The sequence below is a fragment of the Vicugna pacos genome, chromosome 22 (assembly GCF_048564905.1).
Source record: "Vicugna pacos chromosome 22, VicPac4, whole genome shotgun sequence".
NCBI classification, from domain to species: Eukaryota; Metazoa; Chordata; class Mammalia; order Artiodactyla; family Camelidae; genus Vicugna; species Vicugna pacos.
In genome coordinates this window covers 14,292,231-14,308,085 of record NC_133008.1, presented here as the reverse complement: position 1 = coordinate 14,308,085, position 15,855 = coordinate 14,292,231, and the positions used below count along the sequence as shown (strand labels likewise).

The window sequence follows — 15,855 nt, the reverse complement described above, 5'->3', positions numbered from 1 at the left end:
GGAGCCCAATGGCCAGCACTCTAAGCCCGGAAGATATAACTACATCCGACAGTGCCTGCACTGAATTCACAGGGGTGATTCACAGGGGCGGGCACAACCAGAGTAGGCAGCTTCATTTCCTAAAGGGCAGCTGAGGGCAATCTCTGTGGCTGGACCCTGAGGGAAATACTACATGGCTGGCATGGGGGATGAAAAGCCCAGAGGGGTTCTGATAGCCTGTGGACCTCAACAGGAGGGGCGGGCAGGGTCTCACATCCGCCCCTCCCTCTTGCTGGCTCAGACAGGGAGAGACGAATGCAACTGAGGCCACTTCGGACCCTCTGGGTGCCCGCTCTCCTCTCTGGCTCGCGTGTTAACAGAGGGCTGGCTTGTGTGGATCTTGCTTCGTGGCTGCTGACTGGCAGTCATCATGGTGCGAGGTACCATGATACTAGATCCTTCCACACGTGCCTAGCTCCTGGGAATGGGGACGCTGTTGGCTGACTTGGCCCATTACAATGTGTATACGTGGCATCTCTGTGGATTTGGCCCTGGGAGAGAACACACTGAATGCCACCAGGGCTACCGAGGTTGAGAGGGGCACCCCCTAGCCTCACCCTCCCAGCCCGGGGTCTCTCCCCACCTGCGCTGCCTCAGCCCCGCTTGGGCGAGGCTCCCTGAGTGCTTCTCTCCTATCAAGGCTGAACTTGCCTTTCTCATCCAGCTCTACCGCACTGCTCCGATTTGGCTGGAGGCTCTAGGAAACTCCAGAAATCAGGAAGAATAATGTACAATAATGCATCCTTCGAGAAACCTAAACTGAATGTTATAGGTTCTCTCATGAACTTTGCCTTCCCCTAACGAGCTGGACCAGTAAAGGATATTGCTCTGAGGTGAGCTTGCCAAGATCCTCCAATAAACACGTCCGGATAATAACAACCACAGCACTGATCCTGGCGATTACGTTTTTGCAGGGCGCACGCATTATCTCATTTAATTCTCCCAACGGTCCTGAGACACTCTTGTCATTTCCAGTTCGGATCCCGGGAAGATCAGTGAGCTCCGCCCTGATCACCTGACCCTGGAGCTGCACAGCCAGTATCCAAATCCAGGAAAGTGGGACACCGGGCCCTCTGTTTTTAATCATTACCCAAAACTGCCTCGTACGAGATTGTCTTTGACAGACGTCGGCTGTCCGATTCCCTGCCGTCCCGAGGTGGAGGTGAATCATACCTGTTAGTGGCAGACTCAGCCCTCCCTGGCTTCGATGTGACAGGGGCCTTTGTGTTGGCCTCGCTGTCATGGCTGCTCAGAGCCACAGCATTGGCCCGACCCTCCTCCTGTCCAAGGAAGAGAGAGTTCAGCACGGGGAGGAGGGGATGGTAGAGGCTACACAGAAAGGAAGGCAATCACAACTCAACGCCTTCCAAAGTCCGGGCCTGGCTGACAGGTCTCAGTGTTGCCGAAAGCCACCCGGACTGTCGGACTGGCTGACTGGGGTTTTCCAGAACATCTGGGAGGAACCAAGAGTCCAGATCTGCTCCTTAAGCAAAGCTCATCTTCTGCCTGTTTGGGACAGACAATGAGTCTCCGAGGGCAGATGGGGCAGGAGGAATGAGAGAGACGGGGGGAGAGAGGAGCGAGAAGAGGGTGGGAAGCCATCTCTCTCCCATCACCTGCTCTCCTGGACCATCCTGGGTGCTGCGTATCACCGAGTTCCTTGATCTCCCTGCGGACCGTTTAAATTAAAGCTCATAACCATTGTGTGGGCATATAATGAAAACAACCGATGCTGCACTGATTAGCCCATTACTCTCAACTGTTAGAAACCATAATGACCTCACAAGGGGCCTTACTCACTGACGTATAGCAGTCGGGCTCTCATCTGACACCTCAAATTAGCAGCCAAAGCAGTAACAGCTGGGGTTTTTGTCTCAATATTTGTACCCGACTCTAAAGTGATTTGGCACCGGGTGAGCGTTATTTTTAAACACAGGGCTCTCACCGCCAAGTAACATTTTAAACGGTCTCCAGGTGTCATGTAAAACCCACAGAAATAAATAAAAACAATCAGCTGCCAATGTGGGCCTTTGATGATACGGATTCCTTAACAAAAGGGCTTGTCTTTGGTTCTTTCTTCATTATATATTCATACTACGACGGGAAGAAACTCATCTCCTTCCACTCGGCAGAGCCTCAGTGTTTAAAAAAAAAAAAAGATGCCGCAAAATAAATGTTAAGAAGTGGAAGAGCAAGAGAGAAAGATGAATCTTTAGATCTCACCACTGCTCAGTCAGATGCTGGTGGTGTAAGTATGCGTGATGCGCCACTGTTTTTGGTCCCTGGATTCTGAAGAACTCCTTACTCATCTGTTGAGATCATCACAAATACTGCCTAGTGGTGATTCAGAATGATTCAACAGCCTCCCAAGGACCAAAATAATTGTGAAATGTACCTTAAACGACCACATGAATGAGATGGCCCTCAGTCTCCTGATTCTATTTCATCATCTATAAACTGGGAGCCGGGACGATCAATCTTGTCTCCTACATTATTTAGAAACCAGGCAGGTTCCAGTGTGTCAAGATGTCTGTTGTGGGCTGAGGGTTGGAAGAATGACTTCCAACTTACAGAACTGAACAGGTCAGTTTGTAGCTGAGAGCGAGACAGACAGACACCTGAGCTGCAGGTGAGCCGGGAAGAGAGCAAGAAGGGGAAAGTTCTTAAATAGCCACTGATGTGGGCGCTAAGGAGGGCAGAGAGCACCTCTCTCTCGTGCCCCGTTGTTGTACAGGCAGGGTCCAGCTCAGTGTTTGGCACCTAGGACCACTTAACAAAAACTGACTGAACTGCCTGGAACCATCACTTCTCTTTTCAAAGGACCGTTGCTGTGCTGGAATGTAGGTGCAGCGCCGACAATTTTTTCCTTTGGTTAAAGAGAAAGCCAGACATCTAGAATTTTCTTTATGCCATCTCCTCGTTCCTCGATAGTGCTGACTAAATCACCTTAAGGAGCAAAAGTCACAAATGGAATACACCCCGGGGATGGATTTGGCTTGTGGATGCCAGTTTTGGGCCTCAGAACCCAACAGACTAATTTAACAATTTGAATCAAATATATATATTTAACATCTATATAGCACGTATGTGATATGTGATATACAGAAATAAGTAAGTTAAAGTACTTTAATGGCACCGTGGTGCTATGTGGTTAACACCGTGCCCCCATACTGTATCCCCTGCAGGGCAGTTACTGGCTGAGATGCACCCCAAGAACTGACTATTCAAATGAACTGTCTTTAAAAACCATTGAAAATTAGTCAATGCTCTCCACCCCGCCCCCAATGTCATTACTCAGGGACAAAGAGCCCTGAAGAAGTGTCTGTTTCTAGGGAAAAACTGTGTTCTGCCAGGTATGTGCACTCTTGTCTGGTGTCTGCACACTACTCACCAGCTCTGCGGCTAAACATGGAAGTTTTCTTGTGTACTGTTAAAAACTAAGCCACTTCAGAGCTGTCAGCAAAAAAAAACTGAAAAGAAACTCTTTGCAGGAAGGAGGCTGTGCTCTTGGGCGGAGAGGTCAGAGAGACCTTGTTTTTGCCCACTGGTATTTGTAAGTGGGGGGCGGGAGGGGGGGACAGGACGCTCTCAGGGATCTGGGGACAATTGACACCTTCAGCTATTTGGGCTCAAAGATGGGCAGGGGTCCCTGGCACTTACTCACTGGGCCTCTAGTCACCCCTGGCAGCTGGGATCAATGATGCAGAATTTGATCTCTTCCCCTGACAGCCTCCTTGTTGGGGCACTCCCTCATGCAGAGGCTGCAGGATTGGAAGATCCTAGAAAGGGAGGCTGTGGTCCCCATTGCGAATGTAAAAATGTTCCCTCTGGCAAAATGCTGGAGATTAAGGGATGATGCTCCGAGGGACAGGACACAGAGGCTGGCTTCGCTAATTTTTGTTTCCTGTCTGCTGGTAAAGGGAAAGGGTAGGTGGCAATATGCAGCATTGGATTGAGAGTCAAACAGACCCATTTTCTGGCCTGGCTCTTCCACGACATTTTCCTACGACCGTGGGCAAGTCACAGCCTTTCTAGGGGAGTTTCTTTCTCTTAAAATGAAGTGGTGGGACCAGCTGACCTCCAGGGTCTTTCCAGCCTACAGTTTCACTCTCTGATTCCAAATGCACTGGTGCTGGCTCTAAAATGGCACTCCTGGAACGGGAACAGTTTTCCAGAAGCCCATGGAAGGGGTTGCAGATGCCCAGATCGCTCCAGATCTGCATAAAGACAGGACATCTGGTCAAACTCTGATGGACGTTGCAACCAGACCCCGCTGTGCAGCATTCGGAAAGAGTTGCGCGGGCTCAGCTCTTTTTCTTTCTCTTTATGCAGACGCCAGGCTCAGCTTCTGTGGGGTTAACAGCCTTGCTTCCCTGACCGCCTGCTGCATCTTCAGCTTCTGTATGGAGAAGGGATGGGTCCAGACATGGGAGCGATTTTCCTACCCAGCTGACTTTGTGGAAGTCATCTGCAGAGCTGATAGAAGTGAATAATTGGGATCCAGAAAGTAATGCATGCAGAGGGTTCTGCTTTGGTGGGAGACGGTTTTAATATTCATACTCCTGGGTTTCAGTGAAAAAGGGTCTTTGGAGGGTATAAGATCCAGATGTTGTAACTAAGAGAGAGAAAGGGCAGAGTGGAGGGTGAGGGATGTGGCAGGTATTTCGAAGTATTTAGCTTCAGAAAACACACTGTTCAAACACTGTGCTTATTCATGGATGTGAAAAGGCTCCACAGGATTGGAGCAGGGCAGGCAGGAAGGCAGGTGGGAGCTATCGGAGATCTGCAGAGGGCATGCCCTGTCCACATGCGGTACTTCCACTCAGCTCCAAACCTGCACCACCCAGTAAGGCAGCCACGAGCTGAACGGGGCGATTTAAATTTACATCAATGAAAATTAAATAAAGTTAAACATTGCGTTTCTCAGTTGCACATTTCAAGTGCTCAAGAGTCACACGTCGCTAGTGGCTATCACATTGGACAGCTCACATGTGAAATATTTCCTTCATCACAGAAAGTCCTGTTGGACGGTGCTGCTCCCGGCCACCACAGCCACGTGTGAACCCAGGATGGTCACAGCTTCTAAATATTCAAGAGAAGTTGAAATCATACACTTCTCAATAAAATTACCCAAGATCGAAGTGTTGGGAACTAATTCTAATTTTTTTAAACACTGGAAAGACAAAAAAATTTTTTAAATGAAACCTCACCTCTGCAAGTTTCATTCAACCAATGACTAAAACAGGGCCAACCGTTGGGGGTCCTCTGACTTAGTTATAAGTCAAAAGAGAATGAGCTGTATATTGCTTTTCTACGGTGAGTCCAAATGTGGCCTTGGAGAAACAGGACCGTTCATCCTCCTCACCATCCCTTGCTCATGAATGCCTTCAAAGATAGAAGATGAAAGCTCAGGGAAAGGTAACAATGATGCTCTGATTCGCCCCAGCTCTGTGTCTCTGTGTCTTCCCCATTCCTTCCTCCCCTTCATGAAGCCAACTAACGGAGAGGGGATCAGTCTCCTGCTTGAGTTCCCAGGATCTTGGCCTCCAGGACCCAGTTCGGTAGAGTAATGGACTCTCGGCTATCGGTCACCCAAGCCATCTGATCTTCCACACACTCGGTGGAAGTGGCAGCAGCAGGCATAGGCAGGTTCGGCTAAGGGGATTCAAGAGCTGGTAAGGGGCAGGATACTAAATGGTCACCAAAGCCACCGCTGGCAGCTAGGGGATGGAGAAAGGGCAGAGTCTGGCCATCGGCACAGAAGCGCCTTCTCACACCTGCGCTGAAGCTCCATTTTGGGGGTGATCTGACACCCCACCCCCGTCCCTCCCAAGGCATTCGGCAGCTGTCAGGCATTCCCCCACAGCCTCCTTCCTCTTGTTCCTGAGAGAAAACCCTCTGGAAATCTTTTTTCAACGGTATTTTTCCATTTAGTTTTAGGTGGGACAAAGCAAACCATAAGGCTGCTCCTCAACCTAGTTGATCAGGCTCGAATCTCAGCCAGAGATCTGGTGGCTGGAGTCCACAGCCCTTGGGGACACCAAGACTTCACTTTGGTGGAAGACGGTTTTAATAACCATACTCCCGGGTTTCAGTGAAAACGGGTCTTTGCAGGGATATAAGATCCAGATGTTGAAATAAAGAGAGAAAGAGCAGAGTGGAGGGTGAGGGACGTGGCAGGCATTTCCAAGTATTTAGAGCCAGAAAATACACTGTTTAAACACTGCGCTTATTCATGGATGTGAAAAGCCTCCAGCGGTCTGGACATGGGAGGCAGGGAAGCAGGTGGGAGCTATTGGAGATCTGCAGAGGGCATGCCCTGTCCACATGCGGTACTCCCACCCAGCTCCAAATCTGGACTATCCACGAAGGCAGCACGATCATTACCTGAGTCCACCTAAGTGTCACTCACAGGACACACTGACCATGGGAGTCTTGCTAATTCAAGACCCTCTCAAAGTACGATTCAATGATCTTCACCATATCCTTAGCTCAGGGATGTACACCACTACATTCTCAGTTCAGAAGACTAAACCAGCCTTTACGGGAACAGGAAAATGAAATAACATGGAAACCACTAGAAGTCCCCCAGATTCTAGTTACTTGGACTGTTAAAAGTGCTACTTATTTAAATAGAAAAAAAAAATCTGACATTTCAAAGAAATGTTCGCTTTTCCCTTAAGCTGATATTCTCAAAACCAAGCCTGTTATTTGAAGAGCTTGACTAGGATCCGGCTCCAGGCTGGGAGACTATGAATGAAGGGTGTGCGTTTATGGGAAACTCAGTTCCCTTTCAAGTGCGCTAGGGGCTGAATGGAAGTTACCAATGCTTTCCACAAAGCGCAATTTTAATCCTGATCGCCTCAACAAATCACAATTTGCAGCACAGTACCAAAAAAAAAAATCATATTCTGGAGATATTTTAAGACTTACATTAAGCAATGACAGCTCTATATTCAAAGCTATGTCATGACTAAACACCCTGATTCCGACGGCTGTTGAAACAAATAAAATGTTTGCATCACCCAGAGAAACCCAGGTGAGACATTTTATAAATAAATGAAAATGAATCTGTCTCTGTTAGAAAACACCAGTTTTCACCATGGCTCTAATTTTGTTCATTATTAGAAAGGAAAAAAGGAAAAAAGGAAAAAAAAAATCCCCGCTTAGCTGAAGGAATAAAAGACCAAAGGTAATGTGAGAAATGTACTGTTTCAGTAAAATACTACATTGCTCAACATTTAAAATAATTCTAGGACAACCACAACCATAGTTCTGTTAAGGGTTGAGACATAACGGAGAACCTTGAGCCTGGGGTGGGGAAAACTTCAAATTCAGTTCATTACAATTGCCCCTCCACATCTGCTGGTTCCGCATCCCAGACCCAACCGACAGCAGGCGGATCGGTGGGATACAGGATCCGCGGATGCAGAGGGCGGAACCAAATTTCAACTCAATGTGAACTGTAACTGACCACCTACTATGGGCCAGACTTGTGCAAGGTTCTAGAGCTCAGGCAGTGTGCAGTACAGGAATATTTTTCAACTTTGATGTTTATAAGCATCCTGATTGGACATCTGCTATTTGCCAGCCACACGCCTGAGGGATCTCCTTCAGTCCACACAACTAGCCGAGAGGGTGGTATTACTCCTCTTTTTCAAGAAAATGAACCCCAAACCACCCAATTTGGTGAAGCTGGTTTGGCCACCAGTCTGATGGGAGGACAGTAATCACCCCGAGCAGCTCAGCCTCCATTGTCCGGGGCAGTTTCACAGAATGGGACGTGAGGCTGATTAAGCTGACGTCACAGGTTTAGATCTGAGCGTCCTGGGGGTCAACTTCTCAAACAAACAAACAAAAAAGCCTGTGCTTTCTGAATTATTCTGGGCATTTTCCACAGCTATTAATCTCACCAATGCATGCAACTGTCTTGTGTTTTGGTATGTCTGCTCTGGTACGTATTTTTTAACTTTAATTTTTTGTAGCAGGGCAGTTAAGTGCGGGGGCTCAAACCCCAGGCGGAGCTGGATTTGATACTGGAAGAGTAATTCCCCTCTGCTTGTCAGTGTCACCCTGGGGAAGTTACTCAACTTCTCTAAGCCTCAGCTTCCTCACTGGTGAGAGCTGGTTACCAAGATCCACCTTGTAAGGGGAGAGTGGCTACGTAAGATGCGACATTCTAATGTTTTATCACAGTGCCTGGAAGATAGCAGATGCTAAAACATGGAGGCTATGAGAGTAATTATCATATTTATAATAACTATGATGATAATTGGTATGATATCATTGCATTATATAATATATCAATACATTATTATTTGTTAATCAGAACATGCGGATCCACACCCAGAGGACACTCATTTGAAGTGGAGGAAACGCCACCACTTGCATTAAGCTCTGGACCAACCGTGTCTATAAATGTCCCAACACCCAGTGCCCAGCACCCCTCAGCCGGGACAACCACCCTAATCTGGGTATCAGGACGGTCATCAAATTTCTTTTTCCCTGCCTTCTTGTTATACCAGAAGATGACTTTCTTCTACATTCTCTTTCTGTACCTACAAGTAGGGCTCGGAGTCAGGCCATGTCATGCCTGACCGGACGTGGCTGAATGAGGACTGTGCTCAAAGTCTGGTTAATTCCCACCACTGCTTTAACGCTTGACTTTCTTTTCTCTAAAGGAGGACTGAGAGGTTGCTCATTACACAGGCTGATGCTGGGGTCTAGGGAGGAAGAAATGGGGGGGCATATTCATCTCTTATTTCTTATCGTATGCATAAACCCAGTTACACTGTTTTAAAATCGAAGGGAATCTCGAGGCACGTTCAACTCTTGAGAAGAACGTCCTGGAAGATGAGGCATGCGACGTTCCTGATGGCTTCGGAGGTGTCCTTGTTCAGTCTGGGAATCTTGGACTCCACGTCACCTACCTCTGTCTCTGCATGTCTATTCAACAACTCCGGTAAGCGCCGGGCTTTAGCGCATGATCCGCCAGAGCACCTGCTCATTTAAAGCTTTACTGTCCCCGGCGGAGTGTGCCCTTGCTTCTAAAGTGGATTAAAGCAGGGGCTGCCCGGGCTGGCAGGTCACTGAAGCTGGTGGAGGTCAGTGGGCAAGTGGAGTCTACATACCCCGTCTCAGGCGGGGTATGTGCTTCTCAGCCACAAATGACCACTGCAATGCAGAAATGCAGCCCAGGGTTGCCAATGCTTCTGGTTTGCCCAAGTCCAAGGCTGGAATTCTGGACTTTTAAAAAAAATAACATACATTTTCAATATGAAATACTAATTTCAAATTGTAAAAAACACTCAACTGAATTAAAAAAAAAAACACCTCATCTGCAGTCAGTAGTCTAGTTTGCAACCGCTGGTTTCAAAAAAGCTGAAAGCAGAATCACGCTTTCTTTCTGTCGTGGACTACAGTTTGCCCTCTCCCAATCTCCTAAATGATATAAAGCATTTAATGAGGGGTTTTGAAAGGACAACTGTGATTAGGGTCCCCAGCCTTACCAGGGGATGGCTTTTGAACAGCCTCGTTGCACGGAGATGCCCACTGCAGGCAAAGAGCATGGGATCGGAGTCCAGAGACCAAGGTTCTCTTCCTTTGTGCTTGTTGCCCTTGTCAAGTCTCCTAGCTAGGGCCAGGATGAGAGCAAGGGAAGTGGGGTGCCCTGGACACAAAATATTAGGAGGCATGGGCCTCCCTCTAGTCCTGACCCCGTTCTCAACCTTTTCATGCCTTATCTCAACAATAAGAGGTCATCCTGGAGACAGCTAAGGTCCTCCCATAGCCTGCTGATAATAATGTCACGAAACTTCCAAAATTGGTAAGTGACATGAATGAGAGCGAGGCTTTCAAAACAGCACACAGTGGTTATCTGCAGACCTGTCGGATCGACGGGGAATCTGGCCAGTACTTGTGATTTATCAAGGGCAGACCACGCACTGAGAGCATTTTCAGGATGTGTTCCTGACATCTTTGGTTTGGCATTTTGGGCAGCGTATCTACTGAACTGATACGCTCAGAAGACAATGTCTGAGAATCTTTTCTCTTCTCCTGCAATACTATTGAAAACAAAAATTAAATATTTTACTAACTAGGTTTTCTTGTTTTTGTTTCACTCGTCCATACCCTTAAAATTCTTTTCCCATTAACTACTTTTTCTGGCCCAGGATGGCAGGTTGGGCCGGGAGGAGCCTGGTAACATTGGTGCAATGCCTGGCAGTCCTCAATCTAGCTGGCAGGGGCTAGAACCCCAGGGCTCAGAGAGTCTCCACACACAGTTCCGGACCAGCCAGGGAAGTGCAGTCTTGGCATATCTGACTGTGGCTTCAACACGCCTTACTCCGGTAAAACCTTGGACATGAACCACCAAACATACAGAAAGAGTGGAAATGAAGGGTCCATGATTTGGGTAACAGAAGGGTGGCTGAGTCACAGAAAGCCAGAGTCCCTCAATTAAGAAGCCCAAGCTCCCTACAGAAATCTGGGGCTGTATTTTAGGGAGGTCTGGGGACCGGAGCCCCCAAACTGTTGGGTGCCAAAGTCAATCGGCGACATCCAGAAGTGAGAATAAGTCACCTCTGGGACTAGAACGTATGTCAGCGGACGAGCAGGATGACTTTTCTCTCCCCTACGAGTCTCATTTACCTTCCACTTTGTGGGGACCCGTTGCTGAGTAAAGGGAATGACAATCTCACGAGCTGTGGGAGGCTCTGGGAGTCTCCTCGGCAGGACTGCGAGGCACGGCCTCAACCAGCCCTCGGGGCCGGTTCACAACCCCCTGCGGCACACGCTGGCCATGCTTCCGGGGAGCCAACGCCACGAGAGCCTTCGCAACACAGGTCAGAAAGGCAGCTTGGGAGAAGGGTTAAGCACACGGGTTCTGCTGCTTGCTAGTTAAGCCGTTGCTTGGTTTCTCTGAAATGGGAATTCCTCTGGAAAAGGAGGGTGACAGTAAGAGTTTCCCGGAGGGGTTGTGAGGATGCAAAGAGAGAACGGATGTAAAGGCGCTGCTTTTCGTGTCGGGTACCAGCACCTACACAGTGAAGGTCAGCTGTCATCACCTGCCTTACGATTCCTCCTCCGCAGTGGTGCGGGAGCCTTGACAAGTTTCGCCCATACTATGCTTTCCTCCTTCCTCCCTTTTCTGGCTGCCTGGAGAGGGGAGGGTGGTGGCTCTCTCCCTTTGTCTACCATACCCTGTGCTGGACATCCCCCCAGGGGGCCTGAGTTAAAAATGAGGTTGCGGTGGGCACATTTCACAGTCTTTCCCAACCTTGTACAGTTCCTCACGCCTCACTGCCAGGGCTTCCCGCCCCGACTCACCTCCTAGGTTCTATTCAATGTGACCGGTGCGGCCGACCTCAGCCCCGATGGAAAGGAGTTCACGGTATATCCACCCACAGAAAGAATGGAATATCAGGGTGATCCCATGTGAAATAGTTCCACTAGCAGTTTTTGTCCATACACTTAATTTTCAGAGATAATTTTCATGAAGTAATCAGGAGCCTTGTACTGCACGCTTTCTTATGTCAGAGAGAAAACACACCCCAAATACTAGATTTTGTCTTCTTGCTTTGCAGACTTTAGAAGCGTGAGATGCTTGAAGATGACCTTTGTGGGGACAGAGTGTTTTGAACTCCTCTCTCTGTCTGCCTCTGTCTCTCTGAAGAATTTACTAAGTTACTGTATGATGCCCTCACTTAGTTCCTACTTATTATTTCATTGTCAAGTTTCTCTATGGTGCCTGAGTTGTGATCACAGAGAAGTCTTTTAACATGTCAATGTGTAGATGAGATTTGGAAGGTCTGGGGGTGGGGCGGGGAGGTTCTTTAGATGGAGATGTCAGCTCCAGCCAATTTCAGGATGGCTCGCCATTAAGATGGATGGTTCCAAAGCTATGTGCCTCTGCTGGAAATTAAAAACCCATGGAATAACTGATTATGATTAATTTTAAGTACTTAGCCATGTGAAGCCAAACGAGAGTGTCTTTAAAACAAAGCTATTGATCTAGCTTTGTTTGGAATTGAGAAGATAAACTAATCAGATCCTATGGGCTGTTTACAATGATGGAGAATGAGGACTGTTTTTTTTTTTTTTAATCACAGGCTTTTAAGCTTCAAGTTTGAGAGACCTAGGGTATCTGGATAAAAAATATTTTCATATTGTCATAGCACACATCAGAAAGGGGAGTCCAATTCTGTCCTGGACAGGGGTTTGATGGAGATGAGGGCATGGTGGGGAGAAAGTTAGGGATATGAAGGGGATATCATTTAGAGAGCCCCACCTACGTAGTATGTAAGGCATCAGAGTTAAGACTCAGAGAAGCAGACTAGCCCGGCCAATGTCCCACCACATCTGGGATCCCACACCCAGGTGTGTCTGATGGTACGCCCACCCCTCTCCCCCCAGACAGCCTTCCTGGTGAGGCGAGATGACACCACTCCTGGTCGACAGATCTAACACGTGGGCTGTCAGGTCGTCACAGCTGTTTCGTGGCAGCTGGTGACTTCTATTTCCCGGTCTCTTCCCAGGGAATTTTCTCATCCTTCTCAAGAAGAAGGTGATATGCTCCTGGCAAGCCCTTTTTACAGAGGCTTTTTTGCAGGCAGGGAAAAATCGCGCCTCCCCTTCTCAGCTCCAGCCTCTTGATAACAGAAGTCCTGGGTTACTAAACTGGGGCTGGCATCCTCTCCCTAGCAGACACGCATTTGTTGCTGGTTCCGGGGTCAGAGTTTGGGTGAGGTGAGACCATCCGTCTTAGGAATGACAACCTGACCTCTCTGGCTGTGGGTCCTGCCTTTTCTGTACCGGGAACTCTCGGCTTTCATCCGATTTCCAGCAGCCTGCAGCATCAGCATCCCCTTTGATTTCCCGTGATTCCTCTTGGAATCACCTTCCTCTCACACAACGTGGAGAGGATGTCTCCAACCCGTTGCTACTGTCTGCGGGGCCAGGTGAAAAGGAAGGTGGAAGGAGGAACTTCCTTTATGGATAAAGGGATATTTTAATATATTCATTCATTCATTTATTTGACATTTATTCATTCTTCTGGAAGTCAGAGATATGTAACCTGGTGACTATGTAATTTTTTTATTTTTCAGGGGGATGCTCAACACATCCTACTGTTATCATTCTGGCTCAAACTGTACCATCAGAATTATTTTTAGAAGCAAGGAATTACAGAACTTGGAAAGGAGAAGTCACCCCAAGATATAGCAGCCACCCCTTTCGTTTTTCGTATGAGAAAACTGAGGCTCCAAGCATAGAAGAGACTCGCCCAAGGTCACACAGCTATTTCAGGGGCAAGCAGGGACTGGACCTCACATCTCCCAATGCAAGTTCTGCCAGGCTTTACTGCCTTCCTCTCCAGGTTTCCCCAAATCAGGGACAGCTGGGAGTGTAGTTTTGGGGGAGAACTGTCAAAATGTTTTCTTACACAATTCAATTTTAGTTTGAATGACCCCAGGATGACTCCTAGCTGACTTTCCCCCTGGAAATCAGGTTTCCTTAGCTAGACCCATTTGAAAATCCAGAACACAGAAAGGCAGCTACACATTTTTTTCCCAGACAAGGTACACACGGTGGTCTTCTGGGAAGGCGGCCCTCACCTCCCATCCTCCCCCACACCCCCGTCACTTTAAGGTTACTGCTTAAACTTTGGGTTTAAACCTGAGATGAGATCCCCAGAACAGCGGCGATGACTGGACTTTACCAGGCTGCTTGGCATTCCCCTGGTCCTGTGCCAAAGTAGCCTTCTGATTCTGGGTGATTCCAGCCGACCCCCTGGTGCAGCCCCTTTCTCATCTCCCAGACCTGTAACCCGTCTCTCCGTAAGCTCACATTCAGACTCTCCCTGAATGCTCTGGCAGGCGCTGGGGGTCTTAACTCCAGCCCATCTGTTTCACCCAGCAACAAATACCGCGGGAGCATCGGGGGAGAAAGGACTCAATGGAGACTTAATTAGCCTGCGGGAGGTGAGAAATCACACTTTGCTGCCCACAAACACTTTGGCCAAGGTGAGCCGGAGGGATCTCCCCGGCTCCCAGTTTTAATAGCACTGCAGCGGAAGACACAGGAATGCATCCACAGGGACCCCCCGGCACACACACTCCCCCTCTCCCCTCCTCACCCGGACACACTCGCACAGACGCACACAAGGCAGCGATCGCAAAAGGCACTCACAGGATCTCCAGGTCGCGCAGCGCTCGGAAGGCTCCATCTTCAATGCAGCCGATGCGGTTGTTGTCCAGCTGCCTGTGGGAAAGCAAGGGGAGAGCATGAAGGCTGCGCGGGGCAGCGCCGAGGGGCCGGGCGGCCGCGGTCCCCCGAGCGCCGGGCCCTCCGCCCCGCGCCGCCGGCTCTGCTCGTCCCCGCCAGGAGCTCGCGCAGAGCCAGCCTGTCTGCCACGCTGCTCGCCTCTCCGCTCTGACTGTCTGGGGGAACCACACAGACGAGCGCTCCTAAGGCTGTCAGGTCTCAGTAAATATTAATTGCGCATTTTTTTTTTTAGGCAGAAGGGAGTAATTTCATTACATTAGGGCATCCAATCCATTACGAGCTCTTACCGTCATGTCACTGAAACAATTTCATTAAGCTAAAGGCCTGTAAATCATTGGAGGTCACTGCTCTGCCCTCCGTGACCTCCCAGAATGCTTTTTTCCCCCCTCTCTCCCGCTCCCTGGCTCCCTTTTACTGGAAGTTGCAGCCTTCTGCTCTGACACAGTGCTAAATCTCAAGGCTTTATCTGCCCAGGAGCGGCGAGGGTGCATGGGGAATATACCAATTCCAAATTAGACTCAACTAATCTAATTTTATAGTCTTTTTATTATTCTAAGCACCAAATGTCTGTGGTGGTTTGATGCCTCCGTGCTTTGTTATGGGGCCCATCTGGTAGGTCATTCTACTGAAGCATTTTCTGACTAAATACAGATTCTCTCAAACTGCACCAACCAGCATCAACATTAAAGAAATTCATTGATGGAAGTGTTCCTGATGAGGGGGGGAAAAAAAGGAATATTGTTATGGCCTTAAAGATGTACCACTTAAATTTAAATTGGGGAGAATTAAATGCACCTCTTTTGGGACTTTTTCCCCCCTACTTATTTCCCTTTCCGTCTTATGAGCATGAAGATCAAGTTTTTTATTTTTTTTTTTTAAAAGATGCCTTAACTAATATACATTCTAGCTGGGGACTGGGTTATTTTAGTTGAGGGATAACAGGTAGACAGCATGATCTCAAATCAAAATGTGCCTGATGTGTACAGGTCAGGAGATTTACTGTGACCACATTTCAACTTAAATATCACCTATTATAAATATATAACTTGCTTAATTAAAAAAAAAGGTGTTACACAGAAAATGGTTATTATTACTAGACTATTATATTTTTTTGTGCAGAACACACCACACAGTCTTTGGGGGAACTGGCCGAAAGAAGTACTCCTTCCGAGACTCCTTTATCTTTTGTCTCAGCCAAAAATCAGCCCGTCTCAGGTGGGAGGCTCTCCTGATGCTGGAATCTTCATTTGAAACTTGTGCTAATCTATTCTAAGACAACTCTCCGCAGAAGATGTGTCACAGCTCCCTTTGGTAGCCCTCTTGGAGCATTTTATAGCCTGCTGAAGGAAGGTGGAATTACGATTAAAATCTTTATTATCATTGAAAAAAATACATAGATGTAAGATTGCATAAAGGTGCGTGAATGAAATTCGCACAATCGGAGTGGTGGAGTGCATCGCCGCAGAGGGGCTCTGCCGCGGTCTCGTGGGGGCTTGACTTGTTTCAAAAAACGCTCACGATGCAACATACTAG

At 48.1% G+C, this 15,855-nt stretch overlaps 1 protein-coding gene across 2 annotated transcripts in view; it reads right to left on the bottom strand.

Moving 5' to 3' along the window:
- Positions 1-15,855, bottom strand: part of SLIT3 (slit guidance ligand 3) — a 572,835-nt gene that overhangs the window by 142,197 nt on the left and 414,783 nt on the right. The window contains exon 6 of one of the 2 annotated variants that reach the window (XM_031689760.2): positions 14,227-14,298. In XM_031689760.2, coding sequence (XP_031545620.2) covers positions 14,227-14,298 — 72 coding nt within the window. Of the gene's footprint in view, positions 1-1,655; positions 1,721-14,226; positions 14,299-15,855 lie in introns of those variants that run through there. The other variant, XM_072947253.1, reaches the window with a different exon arrangement.